This window comes from Calonectris borealis, chromosome 1 (genome assembly GCF_964195595.1).
Source record: "Calonectris borealis chromosome 1, bCalBor7.hap1.2, whole genome shotgun sequence".
Classification (NCBI taxonomy): domain Eukaryota; kingdom Metazoa; phylum Chordata; class Aves; order Procellariiformes; family Procellariidae; genus Calonectris; species Calonectris borealis.
Window position 1 is genome coordinate 79,244,150 of NC_134312.1, and position 22,085 is coordinate 79,266,234.

Sequence of the window (22,085 nt, forward strand, 5' to 3'; positions counted from 1 at the left end):
CACCTATTTCTTCTTGTATATTTTGTGGAGAGGGAGGAGCAGGAAGTGATTGTATTGCTAATCATCTTCCAGTTTTTTCTGGGTAGCTCTTCAGAAAAAAATTATTCCAACTTTGCGCATAAGTAAAAATAAATCTGTTTTTAGCGAGAACATCTTTTTAGCTTAGCTATCAAATTGAATGAGAGTGTCTTCTGAATCAGAGAAATATTACAGGTAATCTGAACTCAGTCTTCTAGACCTGCGAGTTGACTTGGTGGACAGTATCGTGGCCTCTAAGGAGGATGCATTCATTACGGGTAATGCCTTTTGAAGATGGAAGGATGTTCACTGTTGTGCTTGATTCAGCTCAGGAGAGGAGTATTGTGGTGTTTGATACTTAAATGTGGAAATGTGTTTCCTTATTCTTCTTTTGAGCGAGAAGCGCTGATGTTTGAGTGGGATGAATTATCTAGTTTCTAGAGGTCTTTATGACAGCACATGTGTTCCACTTGTTATTAAGTAGCTTTATAGTTGTAATTGTTTTATAAACAGTTTTGATAGGGTGCTTATATTCTTGTGCAAGGGCAAAAAACTGCTGCTTCTAAAACATGTTCTGGTCCCAAACAGTTCCTCATAAGGCATATTGCTTTTTTATCATCTAAAAAGGCTGGTGATATGGCTTTGAAAGGTTAGCTGTCAAATTTTCTTCTTTTTTTTTCCTTCAAAATTTGGATGATTTCTTACATTTGTTTGTCAAACTGCAGTAAAAATAGCTATTTTTAAGTTTTTACTAAGTATTTTGGATAGAGTGGCATTATTGTAAGATGATGAAAAATGCTTTTGGTTTTGAGAGTGGAAGAGAAGTTTGCTGATCAAATAGAGAATCACCATGTCTTTTTTTTCTTTCCTCTAAAACATTTGCGGAAGTTTTCTTCCTCATTTTCTGAGACCGAGGACACTGTTCTCTAAACTTGCTAATGGGATCAAATCAACTTAATATGGAGCATGACATTTGATGATAAAGTTGATTTGCTTACACCCGGCTTTGATTGGAGCAAGCTTAGTGGTCATTTGGAATATACTGAGCACAAATGTAGCTTATACCATTTCATCTTGGCTGCTTCTCAAGTTCAATTTGGTACAATGCAGCCCTTGTGCTATTGTAAAGTCTTTGAACTGAACATCTCCTCCTGTATTTATCTACTATGTAAGCACTTGATTTTTTTTTAGGATTTTAGCCAAACAATTTTTTAAAAGTCAAGAAAATTGGCATATTTAACACTGTTCATTTGTTACTGTGTTACACTTGCATAACAACTTTAATTTTCACCATTTCCTTCACTAAATTACAGTGGTCCTCAATTTATCCCAGTGGTTCTGCTGTTGGCCCCTAAAGAGAGTTTGAATCTCCTACCAAAGCCTTTTGTGTGCATCTGAAATGCCATATTCAGTCAGTAACCCAAAACTGAATGTCTTTTTTTTATTTCAGAGTTGTGGATGGTCTTACTTTTCCTTCTCTTCTCCCCCTGCCCCAAATGAAAAACATGAGAGCTGAGGACTAAAGATAATAGATTTAATTTGCTGCATCCTTGCTTAACTACCACCAAAATTTCTGGGCATGGTAGCAAGCATTGAAAGTGCTTTATTCCACTACTAATTCTTCTGTTATCTCTTGGTGATGCTCTTGTAAAATATGCTAGTGCTTCTATTCTTTATGATAATTCAGGAAGTGGGTAACGTAAAAGAGAAACTTAAATACAGAAAAAGAAATTTCTGAGGTGTTACATCATGTCATTAAATTAAAAAGGTAAGAAGCATATGCAGAAGTCTATGCTCCTTTATAAGGAGAAACTTTATTCTGAAATGCTGCAAGCTCCTCAAGCGGTAGAGGTCTAGTCCACAGAACATGAAAGATGTGTGTGAATAAATACAGGAGTGTAGACCCAAGTAATGACTAAAATACAGGTCTTCCACTTTGCAAGAGTAATCACTAACGTGCACCTAGTAGCATTAGATCTTTTTGTGATAATTACTGATTGCTTTTTAACTACAAGGCAAATAGTCAAGAAGATTTCCTCAAAGTAATGTTAGTCATGAAAATTAAGATTTAAATTCATAGTCCCAACTGCAAAATTGAAAAACCGGGCTTCAGATTGTCCCCTTAAATGCTCTTTTACCATAATTCATTGTCAGCTGAAATTTGTACGTTATGAGGCTAAGTACTGTGTTCTGCACAACACTGATTACTACGCTTTTTTTCTTTTGCAGCTCCAGAGAAAAGCCTTTGTTTCTACTCAAATCCTTAAAAAATAAAGTCAGTTTATTTTTTCTGAAAGGTTTAACTGCGGCTGGCTTGTATGCTGTGAATTGTTGGTTCAGGAACTGTAGAAGTGTTCCCCTTGACTGCCCTGCTGGTGGCTTGATTCAGTTGTTATGGCTGAGTCTGTGCTGCCCAGTTGGAATACATTTGTGCTGTTGACTTTGGGGAAGTTTTTAGATTCAAATTTGTGTTGAGAAACTCTTGAATCAATGCTACGCTGCTCAGAATGCCAGTTTTAAGTTGATGATTCCCTACACCTATACTATTTTTTTCCTTGAAAGTGTGTACAAATATCAGTTAAAAAAAGCACAGCACAAAATAGCTTTTCTTCTCCCTCCCCCTCTTACAAACATCTAGTTTACAGTAACTGAACCAGATGCTGGCTAAGTCCACAGTTACCATTCGAAATGTAATAGCTATTAATCTTTTGAACTTCTTGTTCTCCTATTTCCCCCATTGTCATTGAGTATTTGTCCAAAAAATACTTCATTGCAGCTGGAAGGCTTCTATGTGATCTTCATGTTAGCTATGTAGTGGATTACGGATACACAAAATAAAAGGCTGTCAGCAAAGTGAAAAGTAGGGAGGAGGTGAAGGGAATATTGAAATTGCTTTGTTTTCATATTGTTTTAGTTATTCTCTCTCAGTAGCTTCATCAGCTCAGAGGATGCTCTGAGATTTGACCTGTAATAATTTTATATTTAGTAGATAGACACGCTGCTCTAAAAATGCATAGTTTAGTATGCATTACCTATGCAGCATATACAACACTGTCAGTACTCCTAGGAATGTAATTGGCGGAGAAAAATATTTTTACATACTTTTTTTTTTTCCCCATAATGCTGAGAGTACCCATCTGGGTTGAAATTAAATGACTAGCATCTGCTATTGACTGCTGTGCATAGTGCTTGGGAAAGTGATCAGTGTAAATACTGGCATTAGCACAAGGGTAGACTGACCATACCTACCTGCCTCGTAGAGCAAGGAGTTAATTTGGTTATCAGCTTAGGTTCCTATTACACAAGGAGGGTATTTTTGTAAGTTGGGAACAGTATTTTGCTACCTTGCATCTGACAAAGAAGTTTCCATTTGCTTTGATGCTTTGTTAGAATTTCGTTAAAAGATAAATTATTTGGGCACATTTTTGACTGTTTGATGGGCTTAAAAACAGTGTTGTGACGAGCAGGATAACAGTTTTCAAGCTTGGACTTTGGCTTTTTGCTGAGATGCATAAACAATTGGATGAGTGTTTTATTATTTGAATTGTGGTGTGCCTTTTGTATAACTGGCAAAAGACTCTAACCAGCTTTCTTTCAAGCATCTAGGTAAAAGTGTGCTGAATTGATGGGAAATGGCCATTGCTGTATTAGGAAAAATACTGCAGAACAATGTGCAATTATTTTTTGACAATTTGTATCTATTAGCAAATAGGACCAGAAGCATGTCACATGGTCATCTACAAGTAAAAATAACCAGCAGCATTTGGAGTAAATGTAGATGCTGTTTTTGTAGCACTAGTAACACCTTTTTTTTTCTTTAGGTTCTTGATTGTTACAGACCATTTGCTGAGATGTCCAGAGTTGGTAAAAGCCCTCTATGCCAAACTGAGCAATCAAGAAAGGTAACCCCAAAAACCAGTGTGGCTTTTAGTATTTAGCATTCCATATAGAGTATCCTGTTCACATGATTGAAAAACTGTGTGGTTTCATAGTTGGCACAAAATCTCTAAATACATGTTTCTATGTCAGTAATGGTTTTAAATTGGTTGGTTAACATTACAGCTTAGCCACAACTGGCAGTGATTAATGTAGGGTTGCAGAATCCAGGTTGGCGCCATTACTCAGTAAAGAAATACTTTTTTTTTTTTTTTTTTTAAAAAAAGACAATATTTCATGCCTGTGTCTTGATTTCGTAAGAGCACCACACCCTGCAGTGTTTTATAGCTGTATTTGAAATGTCCTCAGCTGTTCATACTCCTGTTATAATTACAAGAAATTAAAAGGAAGCCTTTACTAAAGTTGGAAGTGTATCTAATACTGGTTAGCAGAACCTAAAAAACATAGATGTACAGATGCCCATGATTACTTAATCTTTTAGTATTTCCACTATTTAAAATATAAAATGCTTCAACAAACCTTCACCTTGAAAGAAACTAGCTAGTTTTCCTTCAAGCGTTTGAGTAAATGTATGCTGAATTGATGGGAAATGGCCATAGCTATAATTGGGAAAATGCTCATTTACAATTGCTTTAATAAAGAATCGGGGAAGATAAAAAATTATTTTGTTATAATAATCAACTTTGGGAAATCCTGTAGTATAATTCTACAGCTCCTCCAACTGCTTGAAGATCTAGTGATCTGGTTTATGTATTCAACATGGCTACTTTGTTCTCCATTCGCCTAGGGAAACTGCAAGTTCCCCCTATAGTTTTTGAAGGTGAAAGATAAAGCAGTCCCTTAATGTTTTTTTTCCTGTGTTTTTTGCTGTGACTAAAGCCACAGCGTTATTACAAATGGGGTACAGACCCTGGTTGGAGATTATAAAGAAACAAAAGGGGTGGCAGGCAAAGGAACAGTATATGATAGGCTGAGAACCATAGATAAAATTTCATTTATGTATAGGTATGGGATGGAAAACAAGGGATGGGAATGATAAGGAGGGAAATACTGTCACCTTCGTTTATTCAGGCTGACCAAATGGGAACAAATATGAGCTGTGTGCTTACTGTGCCTGGAGGTAGGGGCTCCTTAACCAGTTAGCGGGAAAGACTGTTTTAAGTGAATGAGCTAGATTTAATTCTTTTGGGGGATGTCCCGAATGGCAGTTTTCGTAATCCCCTTGAGGACAGCGAGGACTGGGTTAGGTTGTTGAATTGTACTTAAAGCAATAGATGTAATTAGTTTCTAGAAAGGTCTCAGCTGGATTTGTTGCATGCACCGTGCTGCAGATGGTAATCAGCTACCTTGACTGAAAGGCTTTTGGTGTAGCATCACATGGATGATCACATGCAGGATGGCTAGTCACAGTATATTTGCTGAATTTATTATAATCCCAAGAGTTCTGTAAATCAAGTAAACTCAGTTAAGTTTTCAAAAACATAATCACAGTACAGTTTATTATGAGTTTGATACTGCTTAATTTACTGTCAAACATATGGAAGTGGTGTAGAAATAGTCCTTTTGCATCTCAGCTATAGAAGAAAACCCTGCTGTGGAATCTTCCTATATAATGTTAGCATCTTTAAGAATGCATTCTTTTGAGATATATGAGGAAACAAATCCAATTCAGATAAAAACATTTTGACTCATTAACTGGAGAAAAAAGTAACTGTATAAACCAAAGCATAGGGAATTCATTGTTTCAAAACGAGACGAGAAGCCTTCACCGCAGGAGTTGCCGCATTGGGTGTCCAATAAGGCTGACTAAGTCATATAAGTAAAGAAAGGACAGTTGTGGTATTGACGTGTCTGGGGAAAGCAGCTTGAGCTCATGAATATATGGTAACTCTCAGTTACAGTATTCTCTATCATGCACATTAAATACGCTTACTTTAAATGTATTTACTGAAATGAAATTAACTATGCTGAGAAAGTGTGCGAATACATACGTTAGTGGTGACTCTTAAAGTTGGCAGTTGCCTTAGATAACCAAAGTATATGTAGTTGCATAACCGCAGTTATTTGCACTATTCACAGTATTCGCACTATTCAAAGTATTTCCTTGTAATTGAAATCTAGTGCATTTGTGATACTGTGGCCATGGTATGTGCCATGAAGTAGTTCTTGTTGTAGAAGTGGATCTGGAATCTGAATTTTCAGTTAAAAGACAAATTCCTGACTTCTGGACGACTTTCTTTTTCATTTCCAAACAAATTTAAGCACTTTGGTGTTGCATGTCTGAGTTTGCAAATGGCTTGAAATAAATACTGTGATAATACGATCAACTTTTTTAATGGTATTCTGGCTTTGAAAAGTGTATGATGATGTGATAATGCCTGCTGTTTCTCTGCAAGTGATTATTGCAGAAACATATGGCTATGGTATTGAGCCAAAAGATTGTAGATTCTTGAATTCTTTGCCAGATTTGAAATTTCCCTAGACGTGTATGCAAGTATTTGTCGGAAGTATTTAGAAAAAGCCTGCTTTGCTTTAATCCAGGTTAGCCTTGAGCATGGACAATGTAATTTAATGCCTTGATGGTCTTAATTACATTGTAAAATCTTCAAAATGAGTACATCTGTGTTGTCCGTTTTAAGAAGGGGTCTTGCTTTGATTGACAACAACAAAAATGCAACTGAATAGCAACTGAATGGCTTCAGGTGTTTTTAAGATGCTCAATTACTTGCATCTTTAGTTTTGATTTTTGTGTTATTTCATGTGAAGTGTTCTCAGTGAATGATGTAGCCATTGATCAAATTACCAGCAGGGAAATGGGCACTCGGGTCGTGTAAGCAGCACCGCTTATTGCTTATGTTCAGCTACGGGGCTGCTAATGTCAATATTGTGGTGGGTTTTTGTTCTTGGTAATGCTTGTAGACACAGAATGGCTGAAGGTAGTGTTGGATTATAGTTCTTCACAAATTTACCAATTTTCATTTCATTGGATGCTTACAAGTATTGTTTGAAGATGAAAGAATTGGAAAATATCGAGGAAGGACCTAATTTGTCTCATAGAATCACTGCTGTCAGTGAAGCATTTCAGGAAAGAGAAGTGCCAATCGCAGAGAAAGAATGTCCCAAGTGTCCGGCACTTGCTAAGAGGTTATAAACCAAGCACACTTGATACAAAAATTGTTTGGTGATAATGAAATTGATAGAATTTTCCAATGCTATTTTTAGACAGGCTTAGCAGGACTTCACTTTAATTTGCAATAATGAGTTTCCAGATTTAAATTGCACTTTAATGCTATGGTTTATTTGCAGACTATACGAGACAGCAATGTGTTTTACTGATGATTGCAAATACTTTATAGTAGTTGTTCTAAGTTCTTGCCAATTTGGTCAGCTTCGGGAAGAAATGGTTTAAATTTGGCTAGGGGAAAAAAAAGCAAGAGATTGACAAAAAGTCTTCCTAAGTGGTGCCTAAAGAAAAGGAAGATGACACGGCATCATCGTTTCCAAATAGAAATATAATCATAAGTATAATACACAAAATTATATTTTTGATACTGAATTGAGTGTTACAAAATTCATTATGAGACATGCTAAAACTGGTACTAACAATTGTCATATCTGTTGTACTTAGCTATAGGCAAATAAGTAGGAACAAACTCTGTCATCTGAATGGCTAAACAGTTGTGAGACCATTTAAAAGAAATGAGAAAATTGTTTTGTGTGGGAGAACTAACTTGGAAAAATTCGGGTGAGTCTTGGAAGAAAATGGAGAGAAACAATAGAAGAAAGGAATGTAAGGGAACTTGCACCAGAACAAAAAGCATTGCTTTCAGGAAATTGTTGCCTGAATGGCAAGACTTGTTTGAAATTCAGGGGAAAGATGGGTATGTCCTGAATGACTGTGCCTGGAAGAAAACTCAGGAAAACAGTTTTGACATGAATGCCTAAAGAGAACAGAAAACTTTAAAAGAAATTACATACAGGTGGTGTTTTGATGTCACTCCGATTTCTCCGAAAGGATTATGGTTGTCAAAAAGGACATTCAATTCTATTGCAAGAGGAAGAGTAATGCAAAAAATTCCCCTATTGGCAATAATTTCATCTCACTAATATAGTTTATGCAAGTATGTGGTGACCCTCCAACTTCTTTACAGAAGGATTCCTTGTCGGTGTTAAACATGTATTATTTGGACTATTGGTGCAACAATAGCTGGCTGGAATTCTGTTACGCAGGAGATAGTATTTTATTGGAATAATTCCCGTAATCATAAAGTCTGTGAGCAGCGTGTTTTCTTAGCTGAGCATACGCTTGAAAGGCTCTAAACTTGGTGAAAGCTGGCATGTAAAATCTAGCCCTGTCTTAGGGATGAATGACACGTCTGTGCACTTAACTTGATTTTTGTATAGTATGCCAAATCTGAAAGCCTTCGTTCAGTTAGCGATGTTGGGTAACTGGACTCCGCTAGTTTGTAGATGGGCAAGCGTGTGGTACCCAGCTGTAACCTGCAGAACAAACAGAACGACTGTTCTGTGTCGGAGCTCTGTCACATACGTGAGCGAAGCCTGTGAGAGAGGTTACCAGTGTTTGACAGCCTTCTGTCTGGAGTCCACCCTTTCCCAAATGTCTTGAGCGCATTTCTGTGCTACCGTGTTGAAAAAGCTTTTTGTCCTCATTCAGATAATTGTTTAATGCAGCTGTATTAATGACATTGAGGGTTGAGTTTAGCAAGAACTGAGTAGCTGTTACGTGATTAATAGGGGTGGGTTCTCGGAGGTTAATAAAGCAGTGACCGTGCTTTTTCCACAGAAAAAGACATTTCTCTTCCCCTTGTGACAACCTGCTTGGTAAATCTAAAAAAAAGAAAAAGCATTTGAACTATTCCACATGTTTAAATGTCAGTCCTTCCATCTGAATTGCAAATATTTTAGTGAAAGAAAACCCTGAGCCTGCTCTTGAATTCATTCAATAAATAGCGCTCTTTCAGGTTGAGAGAATTACAGTGGGACTTCACTAACCCATGTGCTCCTCTGCGCTGGAGTTGAACAGGGAAGCTGTAGGAGGGCCTCTGCCATGTTAATGTCCCGCTTCCACAAAATACTCCCAGTTTGCCCCTAACAACATGAAGGGATATCAGAAATAAAATGACATTAAAGCTGTTAAAATGAATGACCCAAGTACGTTTTATAGAGCAGCTTCGTATGTATTCACTTACTTGCTGGTTTAATACTCTGAATAACTCTTACTGGGTATATGAGTAATTAACTTGGATTTACTGTAGTCTACCTAGTGGCAATTATAAAACAGCTGTAAAGAACCGAGTGTGCATATCACTTTTTATTTCCCCTGTTTCTGCTCAGAATTGGTTTGGGGTTGGAGAGGAGAATTGGTGAAGGACTGCGTGCAAGGCAAGGGCCGTGAAAAGCTGGTATTTTCAAACGGAAGCTGTCAAATAGTCTGTGTTTATTTTGCTGAACTTAACAACAGCTTTTAAGAGCTGTTTTGGTGGAAATTTTAGACATACGGAATAGGCAGTCACAGTAATGTTATGTTAGGACACAAGAAATTAGAAATTGAAATAGACTTGAGAAAAATATTGACTTGACTGTCTGGCCAGATTGTATTAATTGACTGATGAATTAAATTAATGGTGTGCAGAAATAAACCAGTGAACAGGAACTGATTGCCAGGGTTCATAAGACTTAATTTTTAAAAATCAGCTCTGTTACTAGCATGCTAATTGTTTGTACCATTTTTAACAACTGTATCTGCTTATTCTACTGATAATTCTATATGGCTTAGTGAATTTGATTAACAAGTTGTTTTCTGATTCTAGAGTTACTTTGTTAGAGCTGATAATGGCGAAAGTAAGTGAGAAGAACCCAGCTACCAGTGAAGAAATGAATGTGTTCATGAGGCATGCTGACTTCCTTGCAGGCTGTTTCCAAGAGAAATGTGAAGCTGTGCTCAAGTTAACTTCTGCAGCAGATGCAGAAGATGAGGTATGACTGATAAAAAAACATTATAGTACTAGAGTCTGAAGTGGTGAATCTTCATTGCCACTATTACCCAAGTGGCACTTGGGGACATTCCATTTATTTTATATTGGGAAAGCAGTGACAGAGTGCACAGGAGAATCTGTAAGACAGCAGCCTAATTTTGCTTTTAATTTGAGGATGACAAAGAATACGGTACTTTGAGATAGAAATAAATCCTGTTAAAGATCTCAAAATTTTAAAAATGTTCAAGTTGTCACGTTTGGATGTTTTGTTATGTTCTTACTAAGGATCACTTCTATAATTTACTTGGGTTGTGAATTATATTTTATTCAAATATGAATCAAAACTTAAAATACTTATTTTATTTATAGGTGGGAACAGCATCTCTTCCCCCCCCCCCCTTAAAATTGGGGTAAAAATGGAGTAAATGCTTTTTTTTCTAGCAGTACTAGAGTAAGTAAATCTTGGGTGTTTTTTTCAAACCTAAATTACTGATGATAACTTGATAATTAATACATCATTAAGGTCCCAAATACTAGTTCTTTGAAAATGCATTTGACTACTTCTAAGACAGGTGTTCCTGATCTGTTTGGGACCTGGTACCTCACGTTCTGACCATGGAGAGCTGTGGTATGCGTGTGATTGGCTCAGTGCAGGGGAGCTGTCTGAAATGTATAGTGATCCCCCCTGCAAGCGAGGGGTTTCGTTACTGACTCTTCCACATTTCCCAATGATTTGGGACTCTGTGGTGGACCTTGCATGGCTCTGACAAGGCGGCACTCCTGGGGCCCGCTAGCGTCCACACCATCAAGTTGCAGAGCTTGCTGGGCTCTTAGTGGCAGACAACTCCTGTCTCCTGAGCACCCAGACACTTGTCCCAACTCCAGTCCACTTGAAAGAAATCTGTTATTGCTTCAGACTTAATGAACTGGTTCCATTGAGAATGGCCACAATGAAGTCCCTTTGCAAGCTCAATAAGAAGGCTTTTATGGGTCACAGATAGTTTGTGGGTTGCACTTTGAGAACCTCTGATGCAGAGCTGAGTGGCCTTATTTTATTTCCTCCTTATGAAGTATCCAAGAGTTGCTGGCTACTTGCCACACCATATAGTGCAGTAAGGAGGTTTAGGCTATCTAAGGGTAGAGGTCTTTTCAAATCATCTAGTGTTCTATTTTTTCCTCTTACTTTCAACAACACCTTTGGGAATACAGAAAGCAACTTGCACCATAACTTGCAGTGGCCTTATTTGTGCTGTGTTAGGTCATCGTATTGTGAGCAGGCAGTGCCGGGTCATATTGATCTCAGTTCTTGATCCCTCTCATATAGATAAAGTTTTAATGTTTTCAGCTGATTTTGGGGCGAGTTGTGGGTTTTTTTGTTTTTTGTTTTTGTTTTTTTAGGACAACTAGCCAGAAAACTAAAAGCCTGAGAAATCTAATATTTTTTACTCAAACATAGAATTAGTTAATCACTGATTCTCACGGATTAATCATGCTTAGTTTCAGAAGTGTGATTAACACATTTTCTTAATATCTTAAAAGCATATTTTAAAAAAAATCACATCTAGCTTCTCTCTTGCCAAGTGACCACAGTGGTATGTTGAAATTGTTACCCAAAATATGTGTAGTCAGAAGCATTTTATTGTTAAAACAAAAGAAACCTGTAATAGTTTCATTTGTGGAAACTCTTGAGAATGGCTGTCATAACTAATTTAGTATCAAAGTGAAAAAATATAGATCTTTAAATGCTTTTATATGATGTTACATAGTGTTGTATTTGCTGATTTTTTTGTTTGTTTGTTTAAATGAGCACAAGAATTTTACATGTGTGTTGAGAGATGTTATGAAAGAGGAGGTGATAGTTGGATGCATAAAAAAAAAAAACAAACCAACAACTATACAGCAATCTCTTCTTATCTGTCCAAGAAGCGTAGCTTTGTCCCTGCTGCCATAATTGCCTAGTCTAAGCTATGTTAGAAAACTTAATTGACTACTTCTGGAAAAGGTATCAACTTGGCAGTAAGAGGACATACACTGAGATAATTCCATCTTCCCCACCCTTCCCTCTCCGTTGCGCTCTCTTTCCTCCCCCCCCCCCTTTTTTTTTCCCTTCTCCTCCCCCCCTTTCTTTTTTTAATCCTGTGTGGTTACTTTCCAAGTATTCTGTGGTTTCAGTTCTTGGAAAAAAACATTTGTTTGCGCCTAGCAGAAGGAGGTCTCTGTCCAACTTGAAGGTGCTGGGACAGCAATATTGAGAACATTACTGTATAACTTGCCCTGCTTGACACTGACTTTTTATCCTTCTGTCACATAAACATGATGTATGATAAGCTGAGTATCACTGTTTGGTGGGAAATGTGGATCACTTAATGAGCACAAAATATAAGTCAAAATAGCTGAATAAATGGAGAGCAATGACAAGAATAGTTTTTAAAAAGTGTGTGTATATGCATATGGTGTGTATACATTTATTCGTAACATACGCTTGCCATGGGAAAAGAGAAATTCCAGCTTAAATTCATAAAACTCTTTCTTTCCTTACTAGAAATGATAAAAAATTGCACCAATTTCTCCTCAATTATATAAATATTTTCGTATCTGCGTAAGAGTTCTACTTAACTGAAAAAAATGCAATTGTGCATGTAGAGTCTGTCATTAAAAATGCTTTAGGCAACATCTGTGATATTAAACGAAACTCTGCCTGGACTTTCTGTGGCCCTGAAGCCAAGTGCCTTGGTCAGGCTATGTCTGTACTAGTAAGCTGTCTTAGCCTCCAAAACTGGGAGGCCACATTTGAAGACTGTCTTTTGGGAACAGTCCTTGAACTGGCCTGACTCCCAAAATGTTGTCTGGGTGTCCCATCCACTGTTTAATTTATTATATGTAGACACTGCCTTTTTTCCCTAAGGAACCTCAGGTCTTGTAACTTCCATCTCAAACCAATGAAAAGCTAATCATATGCTTCTGCAATGCTTAAACCAATGTTTAAAATAGCTTTTCCATTATAAGCCTGACTTCAACATCAGTTTGCTTTCACTAACTTTCAACCATACTTGCAAAATAAAACCCTCCCCTGGATTTTAAGTTCTTATTTCATATCTTTATACGGAACATCTTTTCTGAGTCTCTCTCGAAATATGTTTATTTAAAAACTCTTCAATTATTTCCTTATTTACTTTTAAGATTGTATCCACATCAAGATGGCTGTCAGATTTCAAACTATTTTGGGGTTTGAACAGCATCTTGTTGCTGAACTTAAAAAGGAAGTATTCTGCTTTATTGCCTTTCTTTTGTACAGGTGGAGGGGAAAAAAAAAAAAAATTGGAAAGTTGGGGCAGGGTGGAGGGAAACCCAACCAAAGATGTTTAAACAGTTTTTTGGAAGTATCACGTTTCATATGTAGATAAGAATTTGAGGGTTCTTTTGTGCTTTTAAAATATTTTGTTCCTCTTCTCAAATCTAGATGGAACAGTTGCTGAACTGAGCCAGATGCCGGGATAAGAGAAAGAGAAAGATGGTAGTATAAAACCCTGGGAATAAATATGTAGAGGACAGTGAAGAAAGGCATTTAAAAAAAAAAGGGGGGGGGGGGAGTGAAAAAGGATAAGGCTGAGAAAGGAAAAGCCACACCTCATAGTATCCCCTGCTACAGAGCTTGCATTGTGGAGGTGGGTGATGGGGTACACATAGGCAGCAAGGGCCATTGTACCTTACTGCTGTGATTTATAGTTGCCTGTTGATACTCGTTTGCTTTACAGTTGTAAAGTGCGTAACCTTTTCTTGTGCAAAGGTAAGTGTTAAGTGTACGAGCTGAAGAGGCTTTTGGTTAAGCTACTGTCTTGTAACAATGCAAAATGGCTTAAAAATTGTAAATACTTGCTTACTGTCTGTGAAATACAGTTGGGGTATTCTTACTTTATAATGGGACAATGACCAATGTATTCAGAGGCGGGTTTTGTGCTATTGAAAGCAATTTACTGACTTAACTTAGGGCAAGACCTGCACCTTCCTACACCTGTGTGAGGAAAAAAATGAAAATAGAGCTTTAGGAACTGGACCCTATACCGATTTGTTGTTTTCCACGAGCATAGGAAGGAGCAAAAAATGGATATAATTGTAATACTTAATTACTGAACACTATTGTTGATTATTTCAATTATGTTATATTGGTTATATAGATTCAAAAATACTATACTGTTGGTAAGTAAATGTCTCCTTGTCCTGGACCAGACAAGGCAGGAATACTGTGACCTGTGTCTGAGCCTTTTCAAGGCTACTTGCAGTTTATGTACCACACCTTGTGTGGAATCATCTTGCAGTCACAGTCTGGTTCTTGAGCAATATGTGGTGTTCCAAATTATGCCATACGCTCCTAAGGTAGTTTCTGTAAGTGCTGGATTGTCATTATAAACACGCATCAACATAGTCTGTGAGAAAAAATAGTTCTCTGGCTGAATAAATAATATGCAAATAAAATTGTGTGTCTCATACCTAACCAAAATGCTGCATCTATGATCCCAATCCTGTTTACCCAAGAATAATGTAAATTCTCGCAGCCAAAGTTCATTTGACCACAGAACTTTACAGAATTCCTGCGGATAACAAATTGGTGTCTTGCAGGCGGTGTTTGTGTCTTTAAAGTGGGATGTTCCTACTGAATAAACGCAAAGAAAACATTTATACAGAAATAATTTTCTCAGCTAGTAATTTTCTGCATTTCTGCTTTTGGAAGCTACTGTGTTTTTGTTAAAATTTTATCCCTTATGGCTCTGTTTTGGTTTCCCCATGATTTTTCAGGGCACACATAACACTGTTTGATGGTAGAAATTATTGCTCTGTAATACATTATTGTTAGATGTCCTCATTTATATAAATCTATTCTTGGCAGTTTAGAAGACCTGCAAAGAACCTGAGGCACTGAGAGTTCCTGTCCTCTGTTTAGATCATCAGTTTTATATTCTTACGGTATCATTCATAAGCCATTTTCAGAAATGTAATTTTCATTTACAGGAAGCCCTGGTTACAATTCGTCTTCTTGACGTTCTTTGTGAAATGACATCAAACAACGGACAGCTAGAACATCTACAGGCTTTGCCTGGTTTGCTTGAAACAGCCATAGGTGAGTGAAAAGCCACAAGGTTTATTAACTGTTGGCTTGCTCCAAATCAGGTTGCTCTGTGAATGAAAACATGTTTTTCACAACTGGTGGTAATTATGATTCTGACCTTTTAATAAAATAAATAAATAGGAGATGGAGTTAATCTACATTTTCAAATATTTGATTTGTTCCTGGAATTTTTCTGGTTCTCTACTTGCTCTGTTGGCTCCTATTACCCAACAGAGCCTTGATTCAACTGTCAGCAATGCGCTATTTATACCGTAAGAGTTGTGCAAAGGACAGCTGCTTCCTATGTTCTTCCACTGGCTGAATGCGTGTGGAAGAATTTCCTCAAGAAGTAGAAAAAGGACTTTTCCATGCCTGTTCCCTTCTGTTTCCCAAATTCCTGAAAACTGAAACTAAGTACAGTTTGAATGTTCTTAACCAAATTTAGTGACTTTTAAAGGTCAGTTTGAAAGAAGCCTTCTTCTGCTAAGAAACAACAAGCAAAGGGCTGTACGCAAAGAAAATTAAGCCAGGATCGTCCAGAGACACTCTATATACTCGGGGAGGGAGGAGGAGGAGGAAATATACATATGCTGACCTGTGCCTTCCTAAATCTTAGCGCTTTGTGAGACTGATGTATGCCACTGTTTTCTGAGGAAATTGTACAAGTTTATGGGTTTTAAAGAGAAATATGTAATATTTTGGCTAAAAAAGAAAAAGACTGAAACAGCTGTTAACTATGACTTTTGAGATGTTCGGAGAGTCCTTGGTGTGTGTGTGGGGGGGGGGAACCACAAAACCCACCACAGCAGAAAAACAACCATACCTGTATTTTTGATGACAGGTGCATTAGTTTTATTGCTTACAGTAAGATGACTAACGAGAAGATCTATTTTGTGCATGTGTACGTGTTTTGAGGAAACTCGAAGTTATGCATTGTATCATCTGAATGCTTGTATAAGTCTTTCAACTTAAATGAGAATTTCACGGAGCTGCAGATCAACTAAGTTTAGAAGCCTGTAGGCCAGTCCTCCTTTCCCTCGCTGTGTGCAGACTGACTTTCTCTGCAGCCATCTCCAGGCTAATGAAATGGGTGCAGGCTAGAACATTGCTACCATGTGCATCCTACGTATTTCTCACATGCCCTCAGTCAACAGGAATTTATCAACTCTTATAGTTTCTCTTTTAAGACTACCTTTTGGCTACAAGACTCCTTTAATCCTGGATTAGCAAAAAGGGCAAAAAACTGTATTAATGTGTTATATCACCTTCAGTATTTAGTTCTGAAGACCAGAAGAATAAGGATAGATAGCGCAGAAGATTTTCATCTAATAGATCTTTCGATGAAGCAGTTCTTCTATTCAGTTTATATCATGAGATATTTCCTATGGGAAATTACTGAAAGATTGATTGAAAGATCTGAAGAATATCTGAATGATCTTTTAAGTATCAACTAAGGACTGTGTTTTGCTATTTTCAGTAATTGTTGGATTAAGTTAGACAGTAATACTGCAGTGTTAATATCATCTTTAGCACTGTTAACAGCTTGATTGCACAGTGTTTGGCGAATATCACCAGGGACGTAAATGGTCTTTTGAGTTGAGGGGCATTTTGGAAGAGTTGCTCTTTGGGATAATGAGAGAACGGCAGACTGAGGTGTCTTTAGTTGAGAGCATGGGTGACATCTCAGGAGCAGTTGCTGTGTTGTGTTGATGTGCAGTGTTTGAGAGGAGCAGTGTTCTCTCTGGGTTGGCATCGTGCATGGAAGGTGGCTGCTTTTGTTCCACCTTTTTCCTGTACCTCTCTTTCCAGGTAGGTGTATTGCTCATTGCATTTTTGTCTGCACTGTAATAAAATTTGAAGAGTTTTATTTTTTTTTTTTGTGGGTCAGGGCAGGCAGAAGGTTTGGGGAGACCATAGAATTCCCTCTTATGTGTTTGTGTGTGGGGAAAATACTAAGACTATAAGGCAAGGAAGCACACAAAGTGAATGCTATGAGAAGGATGTGAGAGACTGCCGATTTTTATGAATTTACAAAAGCAAACAAATTTCTGTGAAAGAAGATTGTGTTAAAAGCTGTACTATAATGACATTTTTTAGAGGCCATCAGGAGATTGATTGGTTTTTCCTGTTCCAATAATGAACAAATGTAAGTGGTAGCTCTCATACGGGAGGCCTCTAGGCCCTATTATAGTTTCATATCTGTAAAAAAATACCAAAAATGTAGTTGCCTCTTTATCAGCACAGAGATTTTTTTTCTTCTCCTGTATCAGCCATCAGCCTATAATACGAGGACGTATGAAGTTTCTTCAAATTTAAATCCAGGAAATCTGGTGCCCATTCTGCTGTGTGCTGTTGTGTGCTGTTGGAGTGGAAGGAGCATAGGGCTTCATTACTGCCCTGTGCTATAACCTGGTTTTGCTCTGTCTTTATTATTCCAATGTAAGTTGTGTGAAGCATCTTGGGGACAATGGCATGCCAGGCCGTTTATTAGTATTGCAGGTTGCTTAGAGAAGAAATACTTCTTAATTTTGAAATAATAGGCGCAGCCTTTAGTGAATTGGCTTCTCAGCTATATGGGTTCTCAGGGGTTCACATGATTTCAACTTTTCTTCTGGGTGTGGTCTCTTTGTGGAATGTTGTTTTCACAGATTTTAGTTTCCCTTCTCCCTGATGTCTCTCTGGAGTATTGTAGAAAAAATCCTAGTTGCTGTAAACTAGTATTTACCATACAGGAACATTAGTATTTCTCAGTTGACAAGATTATGGTACTGAAGGATTTGTAAAAGTGCGTCAAGGTGCTAGACATACTCGAAATCTTTTCTCATACTACAGAGCTAGGAACAGACCGGAGAAGAGAGAAAAAAGGAATTCTGTGATTATGTGTTGCTGTGACAAGTTTGAACTAAAGGAAGTTTTCTGAAAAGTTGTTTTTAGAAATATATTTACGGTACCAGAATCAAGAGCCTACAAATCCTGACTCTTCAAGTAGAGACCGGTAGCACCAGCCTTCAGACTTCATGTCTGAACTATATAAGTGTGTAAAAAGGATGCAAAAATACCTTCTGACTGTGGGACGGCCTTTTATAGTTATACTAGCACAAATTAAGAAATTAAGAAAACTTTCAAAGTTCTTTTGACATATTGCTGAATATCTGAAATTATGTTGATTAACTTTGAACCTAACAATTAGTAGTAAAACTCTGTGCAAAATGATACTAATTTTCATGTAGTAATTAATTAAAATATTCTTGTTTTCTGTAGATACCCTGAGATTAACTCATCTTGCTGGGAAACAGGCTGTAAATATTTTTACTGCCACACATGCTATGACAGGGCAGGAAGAAATTTCGCATCCAGCTGTGGGTTTGAAATCTCATCTCATTCGTTTGATTGGAAATTTGTGTTACAAAAATAAGGAAAATCAAGACAAGGTAAGTTTATACAGTTTTCTGGCAAAACTCTGACATGTGGACAGATGTGTATGCCTGACCATGACTTTACTGATGAAAATATATTGTTGATCTACAAATAGCGATTAGAATTGGTCATGTAAAGGAAGTAATTTTTTTTTTTAGTGTCTTTAAGTTACTGTAACAGGTATGCTAACTTTTTAATAAGTGTGATGTGTGCCTGTCTACCTTTTACTTCAGTTCTAAAGAATGCAAGCCAGTGCCTAATTCCTTTATTGTTTTCACATTTGCACTTTCTGTGAAAAGAAAATGTCTAAGACTAAACCTCAACTTCACTTTGAAGGGAAGTGGATGGGAATTGTTGCATGAACTTAATTTTAAATCCTTGAATTAGTCTCTAATGCTTTTTCCCTCCCCCTCCTTAAATTTTTTCATACCACTTTAAAAATGTAGGTCTGCTTCCATCAAATCACTTTGAACCCTTTATCTTTAGAATTCCTGTATGGAAAATTAGTTTTGATTCCACAATGAGGAAAAGGAGGAAACAGCAGCATGTTTTTAAATATGAAACCTTTTTTTCTTAGAGTGATAAAAGATGTGGCTTTCTTCCAGGACTTGTTAGACTAACCTAATTTCAGCAAGAAAAGCAGTCATGAAATAATGTTGTCTTACAGTTCATCTGAGCACTTTCAAAAATCAAGTAGGTTACTTTTCTCATTTGGCCTAAGCAACCACTTAGTATATTACAGTAGCCTCAGCTAGTGAAACCTTTCTGTTTCTCTAGTTCTTCCTGGTGAGTTTCTTGTTGTAGAGAAACCCTCTGACTCCCGTATCTTCCTTTTCTCTTAAAAGCGTCTTTCCTTATGGCAGCCTTGTCCTGGAAGGAAATGGTCTTGAGTAGCCTTTGTTATTGATATTTGTTATTAAACAGGGAAATTTGGGATTGTTTTCCTTTCTTTACTTCACTAATTTGAATCAAAGTTTTCACCTGCTCTCAAGGAAGCAATTTATAGGCTGGAAAATGAAAAACACAGAAGAAAGGCTGTATCAAAGGAGGAGTAAAGGAGAATAATGGAGTATTTTTACTTCTCTCTTATGATGTCAAATAAGGCCCATGTCAGCAAGTACCAAAAATGCAGTAATTAATACCGGTTACTCTGCAGGAAGTTACATATGATGACATACTCTGAGTCTAATTCTGTGTTGCCAAGGAGCTATTGAGACATTGAGTACTGCAAAATCAGTCTCTGTTAGAAGCTTTCTTAAATATTTTTTGTTGTTGATTACTTCATTTTACAAAGATAATAGATTCTTTTGTACTGATGCCATCAAATCCGGTTTCAACTGCTGCACTGTCTACGAAGTTAGACTTTTATAATGGCAGCAGGGCATTTTCATAGTGTATGAGGGCAGCGCTCCCATTTCCTTGTTTTTCTTCTGCAGGGTAGAGAAATGGAAAATCTGAGGAATGCTACCTCTGTCTGACAAATGCTAACAATATGGGCATATAGATGGGAAATATGGTAATGATCCTCCCTTTCCCCATTCGTATTACAGTGTACAATAAAAGATTTTAATATTTCTGAAAAATATTATTAATCCTGTTAATCTCTTTTGCATAACTCTGGCTCTGACCCGTTATGATGTAGTGAGTGAAATACATTTTTGTGGAATACCTTATGATAGTGGAGGGGAGGGGGTTGCTTTCATTTTGAAAGGGTTGATTTACTGCTTATTGTTCATTTTCGCTGGGATTTTCAAAGGCCCCTGGAGCAATTAGGCATGCAGGCTTAGTGTTTTCAATGGAAGCTGGGTATTAACTTGCCTTAAACTGCCTGCAAATATTATTGCTTTATGCTGTCTTGAAAATTACTTAGATTCTTGTGTGTGATATCATGGAACATTATTTAAGTGCCGTTGAAACTTTAGAAATGCCAATAGTATGATATCCTGTCTGTACCTTCAGTTTATTTCATACATTTAAATTGGTTCTAATAAATGCACTTTTCATTTTTAAGGCAGTTTCCATACATAACCACATGCTTGTGAGGACAGGGCAAGCAGCCCGTATCATTGCACAGATAAGAAAACTGAAGTTTTGAGATGGGAGTGAATTGTTCAAAGTGGTGCGTGTGTCAGACCTAGAATTGAATGAAAATGAGGTCAGTTCCTGGGTTCCCACATCTCTCTTCAGAGTATGATCTCACAATATAGGTCTTGTTTTATATTCATTATTGGTTTTACACAGAGTTTACTTTCTGTATTCAGTCAAAAGTAATGTAATACAGGGTAGATTGTGTTTTTATATAACAAGCCAACTGTCCAACACATCAGAGAGACCTTGGGCTTTAAAATTGGCTTTTGCTTTTGTGAGACTTACTGTCTGAATTGTAGGTGCAAGCTGGGGAAGTGGCTTTCTCTTCAGTCAGTTCAGCTGTTTGCCTGGCATGAAAGGGCTGCACATCACTTACCAAAGGCTCTTGAACAGCGCTGTTAGTATTCTGACTCTTTAATGAACGGAGACTTTCACACTTGTTTTCTTGAATATTTTTTCTGTAATTTCCCGTCCCAGTAGAGCTCTTTTCCTAGTAACAATGATAATGCATTAGTAAATGGAGTAATAGCACACTACTAATAATAAATAATAAAAACTATAGCTCCTATTTTTATAACGTAACCTTAGTGCTTGGTGTTGGTCTGCCTGACTTATTCTGAAAACGTAAGTAGCTCCCAAAGACTTGGGGCTCGAACGGTGACTTGGGTTAAGCCCTCTGAGTGGACAGAGTTGCATCACTGTCTTCAGGAGCTTCTTCAAGAGTTGAGTGACAACCTGCTTGCTCTCTGGGAGGTGGGTCTTGAGCCAGCCTGCGCCTCATGCAGTGCGTGTCTCCTGAAGTATGATGGTGCAGTCCTACTGCATGGGGCACTAGTGACAGAGTTAAAGCAACAAAGAATGCCTGGACTGGGAGGATAATTGCTCTGCAAAGGTGCTTCTCCATCTCTGTTTATGGTCTCCACCTGCTATAAGAACAATAATTGCAGGGGATTAGTGCACTGTTTTGTTGGCATTGGTGAAAAATCTTGTAATGCCTTGGAACAGAGAAATATCTTACTAGTGCTTTATTGCTTCTTCACTTTCTGTTTAAAACCATTCTTTGTTTTTAAAAAGCATTCTTTAGCTTGTACTCTCTTAGCATTAGGAATGCATTCTTTACATCTTTTCTTCCTCATAGTTTTATTTACACTGTTGTGATAAATTCTTAAGATATAAGGGAGTGGGCAGACATTTAAGCCGTAAACTGAGATGCAGTTATTAAAATGGGTCTTGCCAGGCTTACTGCCCACTTGCAAGGCTGGATGGGTTGGTATTTGTAAGAAAAATGTCTGACAAAATGTTCATTTTGGACTGATAAATGTTGGCTACAAGCATGTCCTGAGACACTCTTGCATGAAGAGGAGAGAAGAGCAAATAAAAGTGCTGTACTTAGGACACCAAGTGTTGAGCTAGTTCTGTTCTAGTCTCTAGTTCTGCTGAACCTACCAAGAGCCTGCAATGGATGTGTAGTTCTGTGCTTTCTCTCTCTGTAGGAGGAAGAGCTGTCAAGAGTTATTGTCATACATGTGGGGCAGTCCTGTGGCTTGTATTTTGTTATGTCTCCT

General features: G+C 37.4%; 1 protein-coding gene across 1 annotated transcript in view; it reads left to right on the forward strand.

Annotated features, from left to right (window-relative positions):
• Positions 1-22,085, forward strand: part of ATXN10 (ataxin 10) — a 106,227-nt gene that overhangs the window by 38,874 nt on the left and 45,268 nt on the right. The window contains exons 6-9 of the mRNA XM_075162139.1: positions 3,840-3,920; positions 9,747-9,912; positions 14,919-15,027; positions 18,277-18,446. Coding sequence (XP_075018240.1) covers positions 3,840-3,920; positions 9,747-9,912; positions 14,919-15,027; positions 18,277-18,446 — 526 coding nt within the window. The remainder of the gene's footprint in view (positions 1-3,839; positions 3,921-9,746; positions 9,913-14,918; positions 15,028-18,276; positions 18,447-22,085) is intronic.